This window comes from Salmo salar, chromosome 28 (genome assembly GCF_965601325.2).
Source record: "Salmo salar chromosome 28, fSalSal1, whole genome shotgun sequence".
NCBI classification, from domain to species: domain Eukaryota; kingdom Metazoa; phylum Chordata; class Actinopteri; order Salmoniformes; family Salmonidae; genus Salmo; species Salmo salar.
This window is the reverse complement of record NC_138318.1, coordinates 16418541-16444520: the sequence shown is the minus strand read 5'-3', so window position 1 is coordinate 16444520 and position 25980 is coordinate 16418541. Positions and strand designations below refer to the sequence as shown.

The 25980-nt window shown below is 41.5% G+C and overlaps 2 protein-coding genes across 2 annotated transcripts; one reads left to right on the top strand and one right to left on the bottom strand.

Annotated features, from left to right (window-relative positions):
* Nucleotides 1–616: 616 nt before the first annotated feature.
* LOC106589533 (aconitate hydratase, mitochondrial) lies at nt 617–19218 on the bottom strand. Its single transcript, XM_014179633.3, has 17 exons — nt 19114–19218; nt 17749–17891; nt 17152–17410; nt 15918–16010; nt 15540–15698; nt 15260–15410; nt 14914–15018; nt 14581–14672; nt 14391–14496; nt 14028–14185; nt 13678–13751; nt 5222–5333; nt 4820–5101; nt 4460–4651; nt 4036–4168; nt 2716–2837; nt 617–2542 (listed from the first exon to the last, which is right to left on the bottom strand). The coding sequence occupies exons 1-17, from the start codon at nt 19147–19149 to the stop codon at nt 2411–2413; spliced, it is 2349 nt and encodes a 782-aa protein (XP_014035108.1). The 5' UTR covers nt 19150–19218; the 3' UTR covers nt 617–2410.
* A 359-nt stretch (nt 19219–19577) lies between these two features.
* On the top strand, nt 19578–25923 carry phf5a (PHD finger protein 5A). Its single transcript, NM_001141840.1, is given in 4 exon segments — nt 19578–19660; nt 20046–20069; nt 23677–23843; nt 25734–25923. Coding segments are annotated over 4 exon segments (333 nt in total). The 5' UTR covers nt 19578–19608; the 3' UTR covers nt 25824–25923.
* Nucleotides 25924–25980: the final 57 nt, after the last annotated feature.

Sequence of the window (25980 nt, the reverse complement as noted above, 5' to 3'; positions counted from 1 at the left end):
GCGAATACAAAGTACAGTCGGCACAAAACAACTTCATCTATAATTAGCTACAGTTGAAACCAGTTTAAAAGTTCCAGAGTACATCAGCTGACTGGCTGGAGATGGCTAGCAACTATTACAGCATCGTGGCATTTTGTTTATGCTAATTTGAAAGCTTCTCACTTATACTCGTCGGGAACGTTAATGTCAATTTCAAGTAGCTAGCTACAGCTTCCCAGTTATCTGTAGCCATCAAATTGTCACCTTCAAATAAATAATTGGTTAGGCAATGCATCTATTTTAACACGTTGAGAACAAAGATAGGGGTTGCTATATGGAAGAACGTACCGACAGTGTCAAAATCTAATGACTGCAGCTTTCTTCGTCAGCTGTCCAAATGGTTAGCATCAATGGGTATAACTTGATATTAAGAAACGCCCATACCAGAAAACACCCCGAATTGCGGTCTGCAATTACACCCTTCTAGGCTCAGCGGATTTGGAGAATTGTGACCAATACAATAGATAATCACATGGTGCAAAAAACCCTGTCCGAGGGTTGTCTCCCTTCCTCACACAGACAAAAAAATAATAATAGTTACTCCAGACAGCACAACTTAGACCACAGAGGCAGTGACTATAGTCATTGAAATGTCAGTTTATTTTACAACCCATTGCGACTGGGTAGCACTCATTTCTGCAATACAGAAAAAAGAACACCGAAAAATACATTTAAATATACATGGATACAGACACTTTCCATACTGTAGACAGGAGGAAGGGGGTGGTGGTAGTATGAGTGATTGCGATTGTTTGGCATGTACATGCTGTCTAGGGGGTCAAGGCTAGAAGGGATCCAGTTTTTGTCAAATCCATATTCCTAACCTAATTCTCAGAACCTGCTGCGTATGTCCTAACCTGCTACGAAAAGTCAAATCTGATGTTAATTTGACAAAAGCTGCATCCCTTCTAGCCATGACCTGTCTGGGGGGGGGGGGAGGGGAATTATATCGAACAGACATTGAGGCCATGGTACCATTTCTTCCATTGCAAAGCAGAACACAGCACAGACTCGGAAAGCTGCTGCACATCGTCACTCAACTTTAATGCAGTTGGGATTCGATGTTTAAATGTGTTTTATAAAAATACAGAAAAATTCATAAAATGTATAATTCCTTGCGGATATGTTTCTAGGCAGACTTAGCTAGCATGTTTGAGAGAGTTCCCATACACTGCTAAGCAATGGAGTGTTTTAGGTGTCTGACACCAGGTTCGCTTCGGTGGTAAAGACAATGATTTTTTTCCTGGCCACGTAACCTGACTCGGACAAACTCTGGGCACTAACATGTAAGATTAGATAAAAGAGCGCAACATTTTTTAAATACACAGGACAGTGCGAAAGAGTCTGGTAGTCCAATCAACACTGTTCTCTATGAGGAGACCGCATTAAACATTTCAATGCACATCCAAGCTTTGAGAGAGAAGAAAATACAATCACTAAAATATTTGAAGCTTTGACCTGTGTTGTATTATTCAGTGGTGGGATGTTGTTACAAAGAGTTAACATACACATAGATAAATCCATTTGCCTCGTATTAACCAGTATGTATATTCTATTCTTTGTATTTTGGAGAATCTACAACAAAATTAACAACACATCGGGGCGTGTGGATAGAGCAGAAAGGACAAAGCGGACACTCGATCACTAACGCAGATAGATCGTGCCGCCTGCAACAGATACAGTGCTAGACTGGTGCAACTCAGAGGCAAGGTGAGCGACTACAGGACTGACTGAAACAGACTTCAAGCCTCACCAATCGGTTTGAACAACTGATAACAGGAGGAGCTGCAGTTGGCAGCGTATTAGGTTACCGTTCCTCTCAAAGTAGAGCGTGTTGGTGTGTACGTATGACACTTAACGGTAAGTGTCCCTTTGTATACAGTATCTGCGAGACAACATTCATGCCTGACAGACAGTTAATTCTCTGTCTACCACAGTAACTCACAGTAACTTAAAACAACTACAGTAGTACCCATCTGTGTGTATGCACTCCTGTACTGCAAAGTTTGATGTGTTTCTTACATATGAAAAGTTCTGTGGTTTGTGTTTGACTTGTCTATACAGTGCAGGGCAGTGGATGTCACATGCAATGGTTGATGATTGTACTGGACCTGAATCATCATATTGGAGGGGTGTGGCTTTTACTCTTTACCACATCTCAAAACTCTTAAGTCGCTTCCTCTCCCTCATCACTGATTGGTTAAACAGAGCTCATATTAAAAAGTACTTTTACCTTACAGATCAGTGATAAACATAAGGAGAGGGAGGAAGCCATTCAAGACTATCGAGACTTCCCAAATCTTTAAAACACAGCATGTCCCCTGTCCTCTCAACCCCTCCCCCTGTCGCCGTAGCTCTTCCCTCTCTCAAGTTACTGGAGCTCCTTCATTCTGTTGAGGGCCGAGCCGGCCTGAAACCATTCGATCTGTGTCTCGTTGAAGGTGTGGTTTAGCTGGAACTCATCTTTGGTGCCGTCACTGTGCTTCACTACTGTAGACAGGGGCTGGAGGGGCAGGGATACACCATTAGAGATTCAGACATGTGAACCATCTGGAAACAAAGTCCCAGACCCTAATCTGGAGGTGGGCTATTCTGATCGGACAGTCTCATTTAGACTATGATTAGTTCATAATAGGCTGGAACAAAAGCCTACAGATTGGTGTAAGTGCAACTCACCTTTCCTGGGGTGAAGGTTGCAAGTCCTTTGATGGAGATCTTGTCGTCTGGGCGGATCTTGTCGTAGTCAGCAGGGTTCTGGAAGGTCAGGGGCAGCATTCCCTGTTTCTTCAGATTCGTCTCTGCAGAGAGGAAAGAAAAAAAGGTTAGTTGGGTGGATGTTGAAAATGAAGTTGGCGAGGGAAGCAATGTAGATGCAATGTTCTGCTTACACAGAAACTGTCCCAGTTAGCCTGTACGCAAGTTACCGTGGATCCTGTACGCAAGTTACCGTGGATCCTGTACGCAAGTTACCGTGGATCCTGTACGCAAGTTACCGTGGATCCTGTACGCAAGTTACCGTGGATATAGGGCTGGGCGATATGGCCAAACATAACATGGTATTTAAAATGTTGGATGGTATTTGATTAATAAAAACGTTCTACATTTTCTTTGAGTAGTGCGTGACCCTAGGGTGTCAACACATATATTCCAAATTATTTCAATGGGTCTTTCTCCATTCTGATCGTTTTATACTGTTCAATTCAACAAAAATAATTTCCTGCATTTACATCAATTTCTGCACTCATTTGAGAATATCCACAATATGAAAAAAATAATATGAAAAAAAGCCTCATTTAACCAAATGTTGCAATTGCGATTTAGATCAAAACACTTGGGTGAACTTTTGGAATCATGGTAATAGAATGTTTATTTTATAGTTAGAATATAAATAATAGTGGTCACTTTGAATACAGTGTTGTTTGACATAACAACGAAAGAAAATGCCGTCGACTAGTTATTGTGACAGGGTAGTAACCAAAGTGATGTTCAGTGTTTCCTAGGCGACCCCATAATCTTTGGCTACATTAAGTCTTTATTCATGTAGTCAACATATTCATGCTTCACCTATTCCTCTTTGATTTAGAAGATACTGTTGCACAAACATGTGGATTTAGGCCTCCACCAGCACTGGTATCAGGCTGTATTAGCTAGCTACGTTTGCTCTGACTCAGTACTTTTATTAGCTAGTTAGCGATTAGCATTAATGGCTAACACAATTTAGCTTAACTTGCTAAGAAAATACAAACTAGCCATTTGCAGATTTAAGAATCAAAACGAATATTGTAATTATAGAACGCTTGTGGATTTATATTAAGATCAAAGTGGAAACATCGTCGTCATCAACATTGTTGCATGTGCTGCATTGACCATTTAACAAACATTCAAATACCGTTACAGAAGGTATAGCAAAAACCCAAACCGGTCCGTGCATCAATACCGGTATATTGTAAAATACGGTATACCGCCCAGCCCTACGTGGATTTTGTAGTAAGTTACCGTGGATCCTGGCAAAGCTCTTGACAATGATGCATCTTCCTCCCAGGTGTCTGGGCTCCAGGGCTGCATGCTCTCTGCTGGATCCCTCACCGTAGTTGTCATCTCCCACAACCACCCACGACAGACCGTTGGCCTGGGAGAGGAGGAAGGTGAGGAGAGTAAAAAAAATAATAAGGGAAACCATTAAAATCCCTAATCAATTGCCGTTTCTTACAATGATGGCCAAATGTTTAAGGGAATGCCTAATAGATATCAATCCCTCTTAGAAAAATTTATAAAAAAAAGGATTAAAAAAAGAGGGTCTGAATCTTAACGAGAGACTTTCAAAGGGAAATTTGAGCAAAAAGTACACTTGTTGATCTCAAGTGAGGATGTGGTTTGAGCTAGGGGTCAAGGGTCATTGTTCATCATCCGGGGCGCTTACCTTGTAATGGCGGGCGACGTCAGGCACACCGCCGTACTCTCCTGTCAGCTGGTTCTTGATCTTGTTGACGCCGTCGTTCTCGATGTTGACTGCTCCAATTAGCATGTTGTTGGAGATGTTGTCAAGGTGACCACGGAACTTGAGCCATGGACCAGCGGCGCTGATGTGGTCTGTGGTGCATTTCCCCTTCACCTGGAGAGAGAGCATGAATGGTGGAATGGGAAAAGGAGAAGAGTAAGGTTGACTGGAAAGGATCACATTTTAAAAAGGAGTCTTCAGTTACAGAATACATTTCTATCTGAACATTCTATAATGTCGCACCCTCCTGAACAGACCCCAGTTTGTCCTTTGACCCCTGACCTTGATGAGGATTTGCAGGTCCTCCAGGTCACCTCCGGCCCACTTGTCAAAGGGCTCCAGCAGCTGCAGCCGGGTGCTGGTGGGGCTGACGTCCACCCTCAGCTTTGAGCCACCCTCGGCAGGGGGGTGCTGGTAGGTATCCTGACCGGGGTCAAAGTCCAACTTGGGCAGCTCGTCTGCACTGGGGGGCTTCAGCTTGAACTTCTCTCCATTGGCAGCCGTAAGGTAATCAACCTCGGGGTTGAAATCCAGGGTTCCTGCGATGGCCAGGGCTGTGACGATCTGGAGGCGCAGAGGACAAGGGAGAGAGGCAAGGTGTGTGTGCGCAAGTGTATAATATTTCTATGCGAGTGAGAAAAGAGAAAGTCAGAAAATAAGGTGCATTTAGCATCCTAAAAGTACCTCAGGGGAGGCGACAAAGGCGTGTGTGGCTGGGTTGGCGTCATTCCTGGCGGTGAAGTTCCTGTTGTAAGATGTGACGATGGTGTTCTTCTCTCCCTTCTTCACATCACGCCTGAACAGAAACATCAACTTAACACCATCCCAAATGGCACCCTAATTCCCTATATAGTGCACTACTTTTGACCAAAGCACTATGGGCCATGGTCAAAAGCAGTGCACTACACAGGGAATAGGATGCTATTTGAAACACACCCAATATCTTAACACATTTAAGTCTAAATGAATAACAGAATGAACATGAATAGGGCTGTAGCAGTCATGAAATTTCGTCAGTTGGTTATTGTCATGCAAATTCTGCCGCTCTCACAGTAATTGATGTTAATTAACAAACACGTTTAGCATCTCCAGGCCGCCACACAAGCTGCTGATGCGGGTCTTTGCGCCTTTGGAACGAAATCATCACAATATATCCCTTTAGGACTATCCTAAACAAAAAAATAATAATATGAATATTGGGTGACTGAGTAATCTGTTCTACCAATATATTGGTAGAAATTTAAAAAAGTGTATTTTTCATTTTTAGACACATCCTATGCGTTTTAACCTAATCAACTATATGCACTGAGCTTGTCTTATGCTTTGAGTGCACTGTTTGATGAAATAATTAAAAAGGACATGAGGGAGTCCGACCGCAGTTGATTTGATTGTGCTGGGCGGGCTCAGACTTCCTGCGCAGTGTTAAATAAATCGAGACATCGAGTGACTGACGAGCACCCGTCGTCTCTCCCTCTCCTCCCTACTGCAGCGACCAGCACAGAACAGTGTTTACTGTGCTGTCCGTGTTACTGAACCTGCAAAATAATTACAGCCATTTCACAAAAGTTGTGTTACAGAATCCCCCATTTGTTTAACTTCATTAGGGTACTATTTTCACCTCCGGATGAAAAGCGTGCCCAAAGTAAACTGCCTGCTGCTCAGGAGCTAGGATATGCATATAATTGGTAGATTTGGATCGAAAACACTAAAAAGGTTCCAAAATGTTAAACAATGTCTGTGAGTATAACAGAACTGATATGGCAGGCGAAAACCTGAAAAATATCTATCCAAATTGCACTTCCTATGGCTTTCACTAGATGTCAACAGTCTTTAGAAATTGTTTCAGGCTTGTATTCTGAAAAATGAGGGAGTAAGACCACTTTGAATGAGTGGACCATTCAGTGTCCGAGGTTTTTCTATGTGCCCGACCGAGAGCTTCCTTGTTTTCCTTTTATATTGACGAAGCTTTTGTCCGGTTGAAATGTTATTGATTATTATGACTAAAACAAACTGAGGTTTGATTATAAACATCGTTTGACATGTTTCTACGAACTTTACAGATACTTTGTTGTGATTGCCTTTGAGCCTGTGGATTACTGAACAAAACTGAGGTTTTTGGATATAAAGAGGGACTTTATCAAACATTTATTGAGTAAATGGGAGTCTTGTGAGTGCAACCATGTGAAGATCAAAGGTAAGTTATTCATTTTATCACCATTTCTGACTTGTGTAACTCGTCTACTTGGCTGGTAACTGTTTGTAATGATTTGTCTGCTGTGCACTGTTCTCAGATAATCGCATGGTATGCTTTTGCTGTAAAGCCTTTTTGAAATCTGACACAGTGGTTGGATTAACAAGAAGTTCATCTTTAAACCGATGTATAACACTTGTATGTTGTATGAATTTTTATGAGCATTTCTGTTTTTGAATTTGGCGCTCTGCAATTTCACTGGATGTTGGCCAGGTGGGACGGTAGCCTCCCACACCCCCTAGAGAGGTTAAGAAAAACATTCCCGCAACCCTTCCTCTCGTATGCGTCGCAAAATGGATGCAGAGGACATGACAAAAACTTGAACGGGGGAACGTTTACTGCTTGCTCAGGAGGTAAAAGGGAAGTAAGATGTGTGGAATAAATTTCACTAGTTGTGGAAAATACTGGCGATCAAGAAAAAAGGAGCAAGCGCTGTGTGCATGTGTACCAAACAAGTGCTGTTAGATTACAATATAATTTGTCTGATGGTTTGGAACAATGTAAACACTAAATAAATAAGTGTACCAGACTTGTTTTGGGGGGGGGGGATGCAGACCTTTATTACAGCAAAGACTAAAAACAGTCGCATGCATTCGTGAATGACATGGAATGGTTTATTTATTGTTTACGCAAAATATTCATAGTTAGCTTTGTTATTTTAAAAACTAAAACGCTTGATTGCATTTAAAATCATGAATGACTTATGCTGTGTAATGACATGAACGACTGAATGATTGCTTGATTACAGTAGCTTATAAGTATTGAAGTTATGGTATTAAGTCTAAACAGGACGCACTCTTAGGCCTACAGCTCGATGGTGGTTAAGGCTGCTATACTAAGCCTACTAATGTCAATGACAGTTATGATCATTATAATAACAATAAGACCAAGAAATGGGTCATTATTATAAATATTATTTGAGACAATTTCAAACAGTGTAAACACAAAATAAACAAGTAATACGCTAATGAAACAACGTGTAAAGCCTTTATTACAGAATAGCAAAGATTAAAAAACACCCAAATTTGTTTATCTATGGTTACTTGAGGCTCATGGAATCAGTAGGCTATTAACCTCTTGGGTAGGGGGCAGTATTTTGAATTTTTGGATGAATGAGGTGCCCAATGTAAACTGCCTGTTACTCAGGCCCAGAAGCTAGGATATGCATATGCATGGTAGTATTGGATAGAAAACACTAAAGTTTCCAAAACTGTTAAAATAATGTCTGTGAGTATAACAGAACTGATATGGCAGGCAAAAACCTGATGAAAATCCATCCAGGAAGTGGGATATTTTTGATGTGTGTACTTTTCTATTGAATGCCTATACAGTATCTAAATGGTTAGGACCCAGATTGCAGTTCCTATGGCTTCCACTATATGTCAGTCTTTAGACAGAGTTTCAGGCTTGTATTCTGAAAAATGAGGAAGAATGAGACCATTTTGTAAGTGGCATGCAGAATGAAGCAGAGCTCATTTGCGCTCGTGACAGATTGCGCGCCATTCATTGCTTTTCCCTTTCTATTGAATACACTATTGTCCGGTTGAAATATTATTGATTATTTAGACAATGGACAATCTGAGGATTAATTATAAACATCGTTTGACATGTTTTGATGAACTTTACCGGTACTATTAGGATGTATTCGTCTGCATGTCGTGACCGCCTTTGAGCCAGTGTATTACTGAACAAAAACGCGGCAACAAAAGATTTTGGGACATGGAGGGACTTTATCGAACAAAACAAACATTTGTGTAACAGGGACTCTTGTGACTGCAACCATATGAAGATCAAAGGTAAGTGATTAATTTTATCGCCATTTCTGACTTACGCGACTCCTCTACTTGGCTTGAAAATGTTTGTATGCTTTTGTAAGCGGGGCGCTGTCCTCCGATAATCACATGGAATGCTTTTGCCGTAAAGCCTTTTTGAAATCTGACACAGCGGCTGGATTAACAAGAAGTTAAATCTTTAAGCCGATGTATAACACTAGTATTTTTATGAATGTTTAATTTGACTATTTCTGTATTTTGAATTTGGCGCTCTGCAATTTCACCGGATGTTGGCCAGGTGGGACGCTAGCCCATAAGAAGTTTAAACAAACACTCAAACAGGCAACACAAGCAGGATCCGGCACGTGTGAGAGAGATATTAAGCCAGGCACATTTAACAGTTAGTTTGTTGATTATGGACCTAATTAAGTTAGGGTTTTCTCACTATTCTTAAAGCAATGGCTGTTCTCGTCTCCAGGGTTCGTACAGTCAGTGGCAAGTCAAATTCATGGACTTTCAAGTACTTGTTCAAGCACTAATATTTAAAGGACCATCAATCTGTAAGTTCCTATTATGCAATTGTTTCTAGTCGCAAACAGATGGCAGTATATCGCCACAACCTCATGAAAAAAAAAGACTTACAAGTTCTACTCAACACGTTTCATTACTTATTTACTACATGAGTGGTAAGTCAGGACTGAGGATGTTGACTGATTTCCTTATATGAACTGTAACTCAGTAAAATCGTTTAAATTGTTGCGTTAATATTTTTGCTCAGTGTACATATTAAATTGTCTTAATATTTAAAATATGACATGAAAGTGATAGTGTATAAGGCCCGTAGTTGACTCAAATGTTGCATTCTATACCCATTTGAAAAGAAACAAGTTATGAATGTGTTTGATAAAGATTAGACTCTCTCGGGAGCCTATTTAGAATTTTAGGGACTCCAAGTTTGGGGACCCCTGAACTACTAACCTACCTCCCTGCTTGCTTCAACGCTTCCTCGCTCAATCTCCTTCATTGGAACCTGACTCACCACAGTCGGGCTCACTACTCTCTATAAAACATTTAAAAAAGGTATTTGGGTATGACAACTTATAGTAGCCCACCTTTTAATTATAGCTAGCTTAAATTTCAGTCAACTGCTCCTGCTGAGGTCAGGCGCCGTGTAACGTTAGCTTCTAACTTCCTAGTAGCCAGCAAGTTATAGCTAGCTACCTGGCTAATAGCCGGAGCCCTTGAGCTACCTAGACATCAGACTGAAATATCAACGACTATTTACTAGTTGTAAATTCTCCGAAAGTCAGGCAGGGGGTTTGTTTGGGGGATGTCTTGACACGGAAGGAGTTGATGGATGTTCAAAAAAAAAAAAAAGTTGACTGTCAGCAGAGTCTCTCTGCCACTGTAGGTCTGGGCTGAGGTAGTTTGTGTCCTCTCTGCCTGTGTCGTGGGCGGAGTTTTCCTCCACTACGTCCCTGGTTGAGTCTGGTAAAACCCCTCCATAAACATCAATATCCCGCCAGGCAGGGTTGAATCTACATTTGCCCGGCATTTTAGCTATTGATGTGACGTTCGGCAGCACCTAAGTCAGTTAGTTCTGTACCTGCCTTGCTGAGTGGCAGTGTGGGTAGAAACACCTGAGGAAATCAAACTCTGTCGTCTGCCTAAAAGTTGATTCACGAGACCAATACATTCCTAATATTTTTCAGAACATATTCGATCATTTTCTGTTTTAATTTTAAAAGCACTTCATGTACCTACTTCAGAAAATTTCAGATTTTTAAGGCCTTCCAGTACTTGAATTTCACTTTAAGCACCTTGTGTAAACCATGCTGTCTTCTAACTCCACTGCTGCCTCCGCATTGGTTCTCACCACCAATATGCTGGGTAACATTGCTATTATGCACATAGCAACATGGTCTAGGAAAAGGTGCCAATTCAAAAGCGCACTGATGTTTCAGAACCGTGGACAGCGAACACTAACGCGGGAGAAAGCGCTTCGTTATAGTGTTGCACCATTGTTGTTATATAATAACCATATACAACTTCAGTAGCACGTCTTAGAGATGGACCGTGCCATCCCCATGGCCTCCACAATGGATTAGTCCACTCAAAGGCGTGTAATCAGACAAGTGTCTTGTACACCATTTATTGCTTTTTGCGTGACTAAAGAAATCTTTGTCGACCAAAAGCCTATCGACTAAATGGGGTCAGCCCTATATCCATTAATTTATTTTAGGCAGGTCTAAAGATACATTTTCTTTGAATCATAATGCATTTCAGAAGAACAGAATGTGTGTTGGCCTACTGCATGTTATCTGGCTATGCACCAGGTCATAGGATTGTTCATTTAGCAGACAAGATATGCTTATAAATTCTGTGCCATTATTTTATAGTAAGAAGAATATAATTGAACTTAGCTGAATAAAATAAAAAGGATATTTTTCCCCCATTCAGGAGCATACACATAAGTGGCTATGTTGAGTGTAAAAATGATCATTAGAAAAGAATGATACAAACCTTAGAAATCAAAAGATGCAGTGTATTCGGAAAGTATTCAGACCCTTTGACTTTTTCCACTGTTAATTTACAGACTTATTCTAAAATGGATTAAATTGTCACCCCCCCCCCCCCCCCCCCCCCCAAAAAACTGAAATATTACATTTAGATAAGTATTCAGACCCTTTACCAAGTACTTTGTTGAAGCACTTTTGGCAGCGATTACAGCCTCGACTCTTCTTGGGTATGACGCTACAAGCTTGGCACACCTGTATTTGGGGAGTTTCTCCCATTCTTCTCTGCAGATCCTCTCAAGCTCTGTCAGGTTGGATGGGGAGAGCCACTGCACAGCTATGTTCACATCTCTCCAGAGATGTTCGATGGGGTTCAAGTCCGGGCTCTGGCTGGGCCACTCAAGGACATTGAGACTTGTCCCGAAGCCACTCCTGCGATGTCTTAGCTGTGTGCTTAGGGTTGTTGTCCTGTTGGAAGGTGAACCTTCGCCCCAGTCTGATGTCCTGACCAGGTTGTAATCAGGCGTCCCTGTGCTTTGCGCCGTTCTTCTTTACCTCGATCCTGACTAGTCTCCCAGTCCCTGCCACTGAAAGAAATCCCCACAGCATGATGCTGCCACCACCATGTTTCACCAGAGGGATGGTATTGGCCAGGTAATGAGCGCCAGCTTTCCTCCAGACGTGACGCTTGGCATTCAGGACAAAGAATTAAATCTTGGTTTCATTAGACCGGAGAATCTTGTTTCTCATGGTCAGAGTCCTTTAGGTGCCATTTGGCAAACTCCAAGCGGGCTGTCATGTGCCTTTTACTGAGGTGGCTTCCATCTGACCACTCTACCATAAAGGCCTGATTAGTGGAGTGCTGCTAAGAGGGGAGAACCTAACAGAAGGACAACCATCTCAACAGAGGAACTCTGAAGCTCTGTCAGAGTGACCAAGGCCCTTCTCCCCCCCCCCCAATTGCTCAGTTTGGCTGGGCGGACAGCTCTAGGAAGAGTCTTGGTGGTTCCAAACTTCTTCCATCTAAGAATGATGGAGGCCACTGTTCTTGGGGACCTTCAATGCAGCAGAATTTTTTTTTGGTACCCTTCCCCAGATCTGTGCCTCGAGACAATCCTGTCTCAGAGCTCTACGGACAATTCCTTCGACCTCATGGCTTGGTTTTTGCTCTGACATGCACTGTCAACTGTGGGACCTTAGACAGGTGTGTGCCTTTCCAAATCATGTCCAATCAATTGAATTTACCACAGGTGGACTCCAATCAAGTTGTTGTAGAAACATCAAGGATGATCAATGGAAAAAGGATGCACCGGAGCTCAATGTCAAGTCTCATAGCAAAGGGTCTGAATACTTATGTAAATAGGCACTTTTTTTAAAATAAATTTGCTAACATTTCTAAAAAAATAGATGTCGCCTGGTCATTATGGCATATTGATGAGGAATTGGTTTTATTTAATCAATTTTAGAATAAGGCTGTAATGTAACATGTGGAAAAAGTCAAGGGGTCTGAATACTTTCCGAATGTATTCTACGGGCCGCATGATGCGGCTACAGGCTATTGACTTGAGAAAGTTGCAAAGAAAAGAAAAGAAAGCTGCCGCTCTTTACCTTGCCTCAGGCTGCACACGCCGCTTCCTCATATTTTCACCCATCAGACTATTATCCATTTAATCTAGTCTTTACTAATACGTTAAATTAGTTTTGATTTAGAATGGCCCATTATTAAATGAGCAAGACAACAACAAAAAGACGTCATCTGTATACACTTGAATAGCGAAGACGCCACTTTCCTGCAGGTATGTTTTTCACTCTGTTGGATAGGCTACTTGAGTAATTTCGCTGCACGACAGGTGAAATTTCACCCAAACCTGTTCCTGCAGATACCCAGTGCTTAATTTGGGAAAGTGAACAGTAACACATTTTCACAACGAAACATTTGATTAAACTATTGACAGCCCCTCTCTCCGCACACTAGAGAAAGGAATGAAGGAATAGAGATTAACTCACTGTGGTGAGATTCTGTAGCTAAAAGGTATTGTGTCAGCCTATTTTTTTTTATATACATGTTTTCCTGTCATGTATATTATGCAGTAAGCCATGTATTGTATAAAGACACAATCATTATTTTAATTCAGTTTTTTGGGGGGTGGGGGCTTGGGCTGAAATATAGGCCTATGCATAAGCTCTAATATGCATATGGCTGTTTTGAATGAATCACCACCTTAGAAAAACGCTGTCCATTTCATTTTGTTAGGCATTGAAACATCCACAACTGTTTCCCACTCAGTTTCAACCTGTTGAACTTTGCTTCAAATTGATCAATCACAGTGAAGTGAGTTTTAAAAGTGTATACTGTTTTGATGCGATTAGCTATTATATTTGCATTGATGTCAGAGTGGTTTGAAGGACAGTAGAGCCCTGAGTACCAGGCCATTAGCAACCTGATGATCGTACTACTAATGCATGTCCAGAGTGCATAACAGGAGATTACCATGACTCAACAGTCACATCGAATTTTACTGCGGTCATGACTCATGACTGCCAGTAATACGATCACCCCAACAGCTCTTAACATAAATGAGTAAGTCAACTAATTATTACCTGTCCCACTGTCCAATGCAGGGTCCACAGGCGTTGGCCAGGACCATTCCACCAACATCACCAAGGATCTTGGACTACAGAACATACAGCTTCAAATTAGGAGCAGCTAGTAGAAGTAGTTCCTGCTGAAGATATCAACATCCAAGGCTCCAATTACAAATTGGCTACATATGATGCCCTTAAGACTAGAGCAGAGCTGTGTCAAAGTTATCATCCTTGATTCTTAGGAGGATGTCAACAATATTTTATCCCATTACCCTGATTTTCTAGGAGAGTGACCAGCACCCAAGACATCCCTGATCATATCCCCTTCCCCTATACTAGACATCTGCCCGTGCCCATTGACTCACATATCCATCTCGCTCGATTGTGGCGCGGATCTGTTCAGACCCGGGGGTGATGGTGAACGCAGCCTTGCACTTCAGACCTTTGTCCAGGGCCTGTTTGGCCACGGAGGCAGAGCGGCCCATGTCCTCATAACTGGAGTTGGTGCAGCTGCCAATCAGACCTGAGGGGAGGGGACAGAGAGCTTAAGGAGCCACCTGCTGCATGTCTACTTTCTCAATAGAAAATCTATAGATCAGTATATAAGGCCAAAGCCAGATGTATAGTTAATAATATAGTAATAGCACAAAAATAGCTCTAAACAGAGACATGGCTGTGAGAGCCAGTGGCCAGCTGTGAGGTCAAAAGGAACTGAAGGCTGCACTAACCCACTTTGACCTCCAGGGGCCAGCCATTTTTCACTGCCGTGGCCCCAATGTCTGCCATGGGGTGGGCCAGGTCAGGGGTGAAGGGCCCGTTGATGTGGGGCTTCAGCTAGGAGGGACAGAAAAGTAGCATGGTTAGGTTGGGTGTGTGGGGGGGGGGTGAGAGAGAGAAAGAGCAGGGGAGGGCACTCACCTCATCTAGGTTGATCTCGACCATTGAGTCATACTCACAGCCCGCGTCAGGAACCAGCAGGTCAGCGTAATCGTCAGCCAGGGCAGCAATGTCTGAGATGATAGGGAGGGCAACGGGTCAGATAAATGGATCAAACATATCTTTAAAAAGAAATGACAACCCTTTCAGGGGAGCGTCCAAAATGGCACCCTATTCCCCTTATAGTGTATTACATAGGGAATAGGATGCCATTTGGGAGGCATTCCCAGGACTTCCACAAACATATTCAGCATATAACCTGACATCATTGCATATCTCACACATAGACTTGTTTGACGACATGAACTGACTGACCTCCACGGCCAGTCTTCTCCAGGTAGGTCTTCATGCGGTGGTTGTAGGGGAACACAGAGGTAGTGGCTCCAATCTCAGCCCCCATGTTGCAGATAGTGGCCATTCCTAAAACCCACAATGGTCTGTAGGTTACTATAGGCATTTCTACAACACAAAATTAGTGTGGCTTGATAGTAAACACTTGATTATGTATGGTGTGAGGAGCACAAAAAAAACAGAAGTACAGTATATTAGACCAGAGATCAGCTGGTCACCATCCTAGATAGATTATGAACTGTCTTATTGACTACATAACCCCTATGAAGTGTGCAGTAGAGTGCAGAGGTAACCAAGTCCTCCCTCTGACCTGTGCAGGAGATGGAGTCCACCCCAGGTCCGTGGTACTCCACAATGGCTCCAGTACCTCCCTTCACGGTCAAAATCCCAGCAACCTTAAGGATCACGTCCTTGGGGGATGTCCATCCTGACAGCTTGCCTGTCAGCTTCACCCCAATAACCTGCCGTTGGAGAACATGGTTAAGTGAGGTTTATGTAGTATCAGTTGTAGAAACACATACCACTGTACTATATTACTGGGACTTCAGGAAAAAGGTTTGTGTTAAATATAAACTGGGAGTCACACTTACATTGGGACACTTGAGCTCCCAGGGGATGCCAGCCATGACATCAACAGCATCAGCCCCTCCCACTCCAATGCAGATGGAGCCCAGTCCGCCACCATTGGGTGTGTGAGAGTCTGTGCCAATCAGCAACACCCCTGGGTAGGCATAGTTCTCCAGGATGATCTGAAATGATGCAATATGGTAGTCAAATATGGTACTTCATTATAAAATGTGCAATATCTTGTTAACATAACATTAACATGTAATGGAATTCTGGACATGCATTCATAAACATTGTATTGGAATGTAATTCTAGACTCCCAAGTGAATGCATTACCATAAATCAACACTAGGAAAAATAGTGCCTTACAGTGTAATTTCAGATTAGCCTTGTTACTGTACCTGATGGATTATGCCAGAGCCTGGTTTCCAGAAGCCCACTCCATATTTAGCTCCAGCACTGGCCAGGAAGTTATACACCTCCGCATTAATATCCTAAGGACCAAGAGAAAAGGACATTATTATTACCGGTACTCTATTCCCTAGTCCTGCATCCATCCCCCAGGACTGATGATTTTACATTTTAGTCATTGAGCAGACGCTCTTATCCAGTGCGACTTACATGAACAATTAGGGTTAAGCGCACCACAACGTCACCCACCTTGCAATCTAAGCGGAGTCAGTCAGTATTTTGAAGCCATTTAACCATAAAATGGTTCAAACCTGGACTTTTTATTTTATGAGGCATGTCTTACCTTACTTCAAAATAGCCTAGTCAAATTCTGGCCATAGGACTGTTGAGGGAATTATTTTATAAACCCTTCCTCATATCATTGAAACCAGTAGGCCATGTCGCTCAATCAACTTTCATTGTCCAGCAGCCAGACACAATCCTAGTTGCAGCTTAATATCTTCCCTCTTTCTAAAGGATATTGTCATTTGCCACATTTTCCACTAATTGCATTTTGGAAGAGTCACACATATAGCCTACTGCCTTATGCACGTATACTGTGAAGAGTTAACAGTTTATCAACATATTAAGCTAAAAATTCTGATCTGTTGCACCAGCCCAACTGCTTTTAAAACAGTTTTTTTTTTTTATAAATTTGTGATCTATCGTCCCACAACTGTTCCAGATTCTGTTTGGAATATTTATTTATCATACAGAACGACAAGCTGACCAATAGAAAAGGTATATTTTTGTACTATGGGGGATAGTAGATTGACATAGGCTAGTGCTTTTGCTATACGTTACTCATCTTGTTGACTGAGGAAAAGTAAATGTGGACAGTTCTAACTTATTCAATGTGTGCCTCGACATTAGATAAGAATGACACACACCTGTGCCCAACCTTTCCCCAATGTGTGGATCTTCACTTGTAGCCTACTTCAGAGCTGCGAGGCATGTGATAAGGACCAGATGACGTGATGGACATTGGCCAATAAGAATTGAGATATGAGAGAGCCATATGAGGGAGGTGCTTAGAAGTACAGCGATTGGCAGTCGGGAGATTATTATACTCAGCCACTTTTGCCGCAAGGCATGGATTTTTTTTAGGGGGCATTACGGCCACACAAGGGGGGAGACGGCCATCGCTGTCGCCCGGAAAATCGAGGCCTGTCCCTGACCTCTCACCTTTGCCCTTGCCAGGTCCTTGGCTCCTCCAATCTGGGCCTCGATCAGATGATCACAGTGGATGGTGGAGGGCACGGCCACCTGGGGCAGGCCACTGCTGATGAACTGCAGCATGGCCATCTGGGCTGTGGCGTCCTGCATGGCCACGCGGTCCGGCCGCAGACGCAGGTACGTACGGCCCCTGGCAATGTCCTGCCCCACAGGGTCATCCAGATGGCCGTAGACAATCTTTTCTGAGAGGGTGAGGGGACGGTTGAGTCTGAAAGGGAGGGCAGAGAGTGTGCAGAGTTACTGTAAAGGGATACAAGTAGCTCTAATTGTACAGCTGACACTGAACATAAAGCATGCGTTACAGTCCCATCATAGCCAACTTCAATTTCTTGCGTAGGCAAAGTCAGAAACAGAATGGCACCACACTAGAACAGGCCTGCCACCCATCTCACTGAAACAGGCACATGTTCTAGTGTAAACAGGCACATGTTCTAGTGTAAACAGGCACATGTTCTAGTGTAAACAGGCACATGTTCTAGTGTAAACAGGCACATGTTCTAGTGTAAACAGGCACATGTTCTAGTGTAAACAGAGGGGCATACAGACCTCTTGCGCACAATGTTGACATTCTCATTGAGCTTCTCATAGTTGATGTAGTTGCTGGGCTCAAAGCGGCTCATTGACACTTTGGCCTTGGCATTGAAGGCTGCAGACACGTGCAGGCGCCGCACACCCTGGCCCAGGGCAAGCTGGGGACAGAGATAATAATAATTTAAAAAAGTGAACATCTAAATAATTTGGGCCCTTAAATAAGTCTTTGGTTGCTGTACTGTAGCCCATGAGTAAACAACTTGGATGAAAAAGTGTGCCTGCACCTGCAAGGAAATAAGAAATAAACCATAAAAAAGGGTGGGTTTATTACACAAAGTTATGCACAAGTGTGTGTATAGAGAGAAGTATGTGGGTGGGAGTTGCCAATAAAACCTTACATTTTCTTGTTGAGCACATGAAGACTCATTCTAGCTCAAGGTGAAACAACTCTTCCTGTGCCTCTAGGTGGGAGCAGTGGAATTGTATGGCTTTAAGGCCTTTCATTTTATGGAACCAGATGAGATCATATAATAGGAACAATGTGGGGTAAACAAGCATTCGAATATGTATGCATGTGTCTTCCAGCATGCCAACGTCAAATAAAGACACAGTTATCGGGAAAATTCTAATGTTTAGTCACTAATCAGCACTAAATGAGTCCTTCAATTAAATTCCCTGAACCCAGGCATACAACTGACAGCGACAACAGCTGAGACATACAGCAATAAACAGGTATTGTTGTCTTTCCGTGTCACCAAAGAGGTGCTGTCACTAAAAGGTATGGGGAGGAAACCAGATCTATGATCAAAACAGCTCTAGATATAAGATAAAAAAAAACAAAAAAAAACACCTTAGCATAACGCAAATAAATCCATTTTGATTTGAGATTTTAAAAAACAAATATTTAAAAAAAGACCAGAAAGTCAAGAATCGTATGACAAACTGCTTTCTAGTGACAGCACTCTCTCCGGACACTAGTCTAACCGTGTTTTCACTGGACATGCTGCATCGTGCTTGCCAGCGCCTTGTGCGGTTGTTATGCGCACTAACCTTGCGTTAACCTTGCGACCAACAAACGTGTCCTCGGTTAAAATGACATATAGAGCGCAATGACATCGTACATTAGGGCACCTTCATCTAATTTTCAACATTACAAATGGCTTTAAAAAGCCATATTTGTGCGGAAATGACAAACTTGAGTTCATGACGAAGCTTTGACTCAGGACAAGATGACCTGGGTAGTCGGCAAGACTGATCGTATTCTCTTAGACAAACATCTTATATAGACATCAGGTCCACATCCACTTGTATTTGAAGGTGAACTCTCACACATCGATGGTACGTAAATGCGACAAAATGTGTGGAAAAACTGCCACTTACCTGGAGCCGGGCAACCGTAAGACAGTATGTCGCCATTTTGTTCACTGACAAAGATGTGTCGAGCAAAGGTGACGTCAGGTTTTGTAGCCCTCAACGTCGCGTGTCTTTGCAGAAAAATAGAACGCACGTGTAAAGTTGTATTAGAAATATAGCTTTTCTGTGTCCTACTCTAATTTTGAATTCAGAAATGTATATATAATATATTTTCTTAACTAATATGCGACATGAATGCCAAACATTAAATCCTGCTATTTTGTATCTAATATTTTGTACACCTAGCTGCAAGGACCCAGGGATGAATTTTGTGCAGTTCATATTTAATATTCTCCCTTTGAATTTAGGCAGATTAATTCACTAACATATCCATAGTCATAATATTTTTAACTAACGTGAAATAATCTAAAATAATATGATCCGAAAAAGAAACTAAACCAAAAGAAAAGAAGAAAGGGTCAAAGTTCAACATAGCCATCGCATGCCCTGCGTTCGACGATAATGGCTAAACATCATCCAGATTTGATTTTTTGTAGAAAACAAGCCGGTGTCGGTAAGCTGTTCGTTTTATTTTCACTGCATATGATTGTATTAGTACTAACTTCTTGTCAGCAATTATCCGTGCTGTGAATGGGTTATTGCTGTGCTCAAGCCTTTTGTTGATGGTGGCTAGCTAGCTAAGCTAGTACAGTAACTAACATGCTAGTAGGAGCAGTTAGCAAATGTTGTTCATTCATTTAGCTAGTTAACGTTACCATAACTTTCTTCTTCGTCAACCCTTTGACTTGCCTTCTAACGTTATAGTTAGCTATATTGAAGCAACTTTGTTATTGATTGCATAACGTTACTCGCGTAGCCAGCTTCATGAAACAATTATTTGTTGGCCAAGTTACTTTACAATCATGTTCAATAACTGATTTGTTCTGTTTACTTTTCAGCTATTGGAAGATTGTGCGAGAAATGTAAGTTTCAGTATAAAACGTTTACATCTATGTCTGTCTCAAATAGGGTCATGTCTTGGGGGTTAAGGGCCGCGACGCTCGGTTTGAACATTAACACATCGCTTGCGGTACGGTTTTGAAAGCATAAGGGCTTTATTTTTCATATTGGCAATAAATAAAAGGTTTAATTGATACACATTTTTATAGGTATAGGGTTCCCCAAGCGGACATATTTCCATGTTACAGAGCTTGTTTAAGGAAAACAGAATGAAGACAGTGCACTCACTACCTGTGCTAATTAACGTTAGTTATCTGCATCTCCGAACACCTGTGTGTAAATGGAAGACAGACGCCACAAACGTTTTGTCTGGCTGCAGCTGTCTTAAAACAGTGTGTATTTTGCATTTGTGAAATTATTTTGATTTGATATGAAAGTAGAGGGTTTTTTGTTTCTAGAGCCGTATCGCAATTGAGAATCTATTCACGTTTAGATTGAGTGTTTGGCTTCCAGAGCCAATTCGCCGTTTAAACATAACATATAAGGTCCTTGCACTAAGGAGTAACGTCAGGCTCATTTAGTCAAATATTGGGCTAAATAAAACCTTTCATACAGTGACGCCAACTTAGCAATTTTGTTGCTATATTTAGCTACTTTTCAGACTACCCTGGCAACTTTTTTTCAAACAGCAACTAGCAACAAATTTAGCTACTTTTAAAAATTTGCTTGGAACTTTTAGCAACTTTTGAAGTGACTCAAACGCTAAAATGCACACATTTTCCCTATAAAACAACACAAAAACGATTTTCTGTCACACTCAGTCGCTGCAAAAGTGCATTGTGAGTGACGTCAGCAGCAAATTGCAAATCATTGTTGGCTGACTGCAGGAGCAGTAGTACGGGTTCGATGAGCCAAACCCAATGAATATAGTTGGTCACGAATGTTTGATCTTGAACAGAACTTACAACATCAATCAACATATCTAAATCAAGTGTACAGAAAAGAGTGGGAGTCTGTACCTGAACAAATGTCAAATCATAGAGACATTTGTTCAGGTACAGACTCCCACTCTTTTCTGTACACTTAAAACCTGTTATGGACAGGAGTTCCGCTAGTGGAACCCCTAGCCAACAGCCAATGGAATAGCAGGGCGCGAAATACAAAACAACAAAAATACCATAATTAAATTTTCTCAAACAATCAACTATTTTACACCATTTTAAAGATAACTCTCGTTAATTCCACCACATTGTCCGATTTCAAAAAGGCTTTACGGCGAAAGCAAAACATTAGATTATGTTAGGACATCAACTTGACAAGAGAACCACACAGCCATTTTCCAAGCAAGGAGAGGCATCACAAAAAACAGAAATACAGCTAAAATGAATCACTAACCTCTGACGATCTTCATCAGATGACACTCCCAGGACTCAATGTTATACAATACATGCATGTTTTGTTCGATAAAGTTCATATTTATATCCAAAAATCCCATTTTACATTGGCGCGTGATGTTCAGAAAATGTATTGCCTCCCAAAACTTCCGGTGAATGAGCACATCAATTTACAAAAATACTCATCATAAACGTTGATAAAATTTACAACAGTTATTGAAAGAATTATAGATACTTCTCCTTAATGCAAGCGCTGTGTCAGATTTCAAAATAGCTTTACGGGAAAGCACATTTTTCAAAATTCTGAGTACAGAGCTCAGCCATCAAAGCAAGCTATACAGTTACCCGCCAAGTTCTGGAGTCAACTAAACTCAGAAAAAGTATTTTAAATCTTAACTTACCTTTGCTGATCTTTGTCGGAATGCACTCCCAGGACTCCCACTTCCACAAGAAATGTTATTTTTGTTTGAAAAACTCCATATTTATGTCCAAATACCTCCTTTTGTTCGCGCGTTCAGATCACTATCCAAAGGCAAAATGCGCGACTGTAAAACCAGAGACAAAAAGTCTAAATGTTCCATTACCGTTCGTAGAAACATGTCAAACGATGTTTACAATCAATCCTTAGGGTCTTTTTAACATAAATCTTCAATAATATTCCAACCGGAAAATAGCGTATTCATTACAGAGGAAAAAGGAGCGGCGCGCCAGTGTGCTCGCGCAGTAAACAACTCACTGCTATCAGGCAGTCCACTGATTGACTGGGCTCTTATTCTCTGCCCAGTAACAGTAGATGCATGAAACAAGGTTCTAAAGACTGACATCTAGTGGAAGCCTTAATAAGTGCAATATGACCCCACAGACACTGTAGTTTGAATAGGGATTAGAAAGAAAAACTACAGCCCTCAGATTTCCCACTTCCTGGTTGGATTTTTCTCAGGTTTTTGCCTGCCATATGAGTTCTGTTATACTCACAGACATCATTCAAACGGTTTTAGAAACTTCAGAGTGTTTTCTATCCAAATCTACTAATATGCAAAATATTTGACTCTGGTCCCGAGTAGCAGGCAGTTTACTCGGGGCTCGCTTTTCATCCACAGTATATATGAGTCAGCATACTAGTTATACAAAGAGGCCCTATTATTTCAAAATCAAATTAGCTAGCCTATACTTATAACTTTGTAGGCCGCATGTGCTGCACCAGAATCACATGTTCTCTTCTGCTTTATCATTGTTTAAACGATGTGTGTAATTCCAGTCCATATAAAACAGTATAGTACAATTCAGTAATAGGTTTCACTCTCAAAGATTTGCCTACTGGAGCTAGTTTAATTTATTTACCCAAGAGAGCATATAGCTAGCTACATCTATGGGCATTAATGTTTTTTCTGTCGTGTGTAATGTGCCTATATCATATATGTATTGGATAATGGCACAATCATTTGGGCTTGGGCTCATTAAATGTTGTTAATGTAGGGTTCATAAAATGTATTTTATATATGGCGGCTCAGGTAGCATCGGGTTTGAATTTACATGCCGCTTAACGCTCTAATCAAATCCAGACATTTATATGCTTTATAATGCTTTTGAATGACACTTCTGGTTTTGGCGGGAAATACCGGGTTACCCAACCATGTTTATCTCTCAATACGTAAGTGAAGTTTAGTCTAGTGCTGTTGGTTGCAGTAGCGGTGTGTGGGTAAAATCATCGGAGAGGCCAATTTCCCCCCCCCCCCAATAATTACATTTGGCTTATGATGCTGATTGGTCTGAAGCCAAATTCGAACTGGCTTCCCTTGATGTTTGTTTTTTTTGTGCGCCAGGACTACTCACAGCTGAGCTCACTCGGTTTAGCTCAATGCTGATTGGCTATTATTTTAGTTTTTTTTGGGGGGGGGGGGCTCGCTGGCTTCCCTTGAATTCAATGCTACTAGCTAACAACGTGACATTAGAACACAGGAGTGATGGTTGCTGATAATGGGGCTCTGTACGCCTATGTAGATATTCCATGAAAAATCTGCTGTTTCCAGCTACAATATTCATTTACAACAATAACTGTCTACACTGTATTTCTGATCAATTTGATGTTTTTTTTTTGTTTTTTTTTATGGAAAAAAACAAGGACCTTTCTAAGTGACCCCAAACTTTTGAACGGTTATATATTTCAACACTTTGATGGCTTTATGTGCATGGCTCAGTTCAAAATTGCATTAACACACTCATCCCACTCTCCCAGGCGATGGAAAGTGTGTGATCTGTGATTCGTATGTGAGGCCGTGCACTCTGGTGCGCATCTGTGACGAATGCAACTACGGGTCGTACCAGGGGCGCTGTGTCATCTGTGGAGGCCCCGGGGTGTCTGACGCTTACTACTGCAAGGAGTGCACCATCCAGGAGAAAGATGTAGGTGTCCTACCCTCTCACCCCTTTCTCACACTTGGCTTGTAAAAGGAGTAGGAAGATCTGCACACTGTTGAATGCTCCTGTATACTTAATATAAACTACATTGGAATAAACTATATGGGATAATTCAACAGTGTGTGCAGGTACTTCTTTTACAAGCTCAACCTAATATTTATTTATTTCTTAATTCCTTTACTTTAGATTTGTGTGTATTGTTGTGAAACTGTTAGATATTACTGCACTGTTGGAGCTAGAAACGCAAGCATTTCGCTACACCCTCAATAACATCTGCTAAACATGTGTATGTGACCAATGAGATTTAATTAGATTTCTACTCCTTTCACAACATTTAATGTTGTAAGCAATTTATAGACGTCTAAGCAGGAAATTGAAATGAAAGTGGTTCTATAATTTAGAGTAATTTTCAGCAATCCAGTTTATACCCATTGTCTCACGTCAGATAGCGCAACGATTCTGTCGGTTGAGGGATGAGCATCGCATAGGAGTGACACCACCTGTCAGAAGACAATGGTATACCATAAATATTAGAGGAAAGGAGAAAGCATTTTCCCATGGAAGGAAATGATAAAGATGCCTGTCTGTCAGTGGTCATGCTTTCTAATAGTGTTGCACAGGTATACCGGTACCAAAACGTCATGATACCAACATTTTAGAATACCCTAATACCGTTTAATATGATACTAGAGACTTTTTCTGCCAGACCGATCTAAACAACCTGCTGGCTCCTGTTATACAGTGTTTTATAAAGTCAGTTGAATTTAAACAACAGCCACGAGTCTATTGTATGCAGGTTCAATAATATCCACTTCACTTTCATTCACATATCAGATGTGGCAGCTGTAATCAGCTAGCCGCATCCCTACCAGCCCTCACTCATCTGTTTCTCCCCGTCCGCTCTTCACACACAGCTATTCCTCTGTCTTTTTTTATTTTTTATTTTTTCAAATATTATTTATTTGCGATGGCTAGTGGGGATGCAGACCCTGATGAGTCTTCTGTTATTAGATATGTACATTTTGTTCGATTGGAGCAGCGTGCAATGTTGATACATTGTATAATTTCATTGCCCAAGTCTAAGACACTGCATCTCAGTGCTAGAGGTGTACCTACAGCCAACTTGGTTCGAATCCAGACTGTATCACAACCGGCTGTGATTGGATGCCATAGGGCGGCGCACATTTGGCCCAGCGTCGTCCGTCATTGTAAATAAGAATTTGTTCTTAACTGACTTGCCTAGTTAAATAAAATGTTTTCACCCCTCTACCAATAACTGCCCTTTGAGGGATTGGAAAATGTCCCTGGTCTTGGTGATTTAATGTATTTTTGAAATTCACTGCTGGACTGAGGGACCTTACAGATCATTGTGTGTGTGGGGGGGTACAGAGATGAGGTAGTCATTAAAAAATCATGTAACTATTATTGCAGTGTGAGTCCATGCAACTTATGGGATTTGTTAAGTACATTTTTACTCCTGAACTTGTGTAGGCTTGCCATGACAGAGGTTCAATACTTATTGACTCAAGACAATTCAGCTTTATTTTTTTATTAATTTGTAAACATAAAAAACTAACAATTCCACTTTGACAGTATGGGGTATTGAGTGTTGGCCAGTGATGACAATCTCAATTTCACTAAATGTTTAATTCAGGCTGTAATGCAACAAAATGTGGAAAAAGTCAAGGGGTGTGAACACTTTCTGAAGTCACTGTACTTGTTCGCCTTGTCATAAAATCTTCCCAATATGTACTACCCGTTAAGCTCATTTTATTCACACTATATGAGGTGTCTAGGTTTCAATACCGCCACTCTGGTTTATACCTGCACTAACTCTTTGCTACTCTCTCTACACTTCTTGGTTTGACCCTACAGAGAGACGGATGCCCCAAGATTGTGAACCTGGGCAGCTCAAAAACTGACCTGTTTTATGAACGGAAGAAGTATGGCTTCAAGAAGAGGTGAAGACAGGACAGTCCAACATGCTTTGCTTCAGTTTTGTTTTTACTCTTCTTTTTGTAAACATGTTTTGACAATACAATAAAGCTTTCTTTTATATTACTGCAATGTATGTTTTTCCCTTTAGTTATAGGGGTAATGATCTAGTGTTCACACTTCTGTG

Bases quoted from the DNA above. Each gene is read 5' to 3' on its own strand.
- LOC106589533 (XM_014179633.3), bottom strand. From the start codon at position 19,149: ATGGCGACATACTGTCTTACGGTTGCCCGGCTCCAG. The intron at 15,019-15,259 runs GTCAGAGGGAGG...TGTGGGTTTTAG, and splicing joins GGACTCCATCTCCTGCACAG to GAATGGCCACTATCTGCAAC. The intron at 2,838-4,035 runs GTAACTTACTAC...TCCTCTCTGCAG, and splicing joins GAGCTTTGCCAGGATCCACG to AGACGAATCTGAAGAAACAG.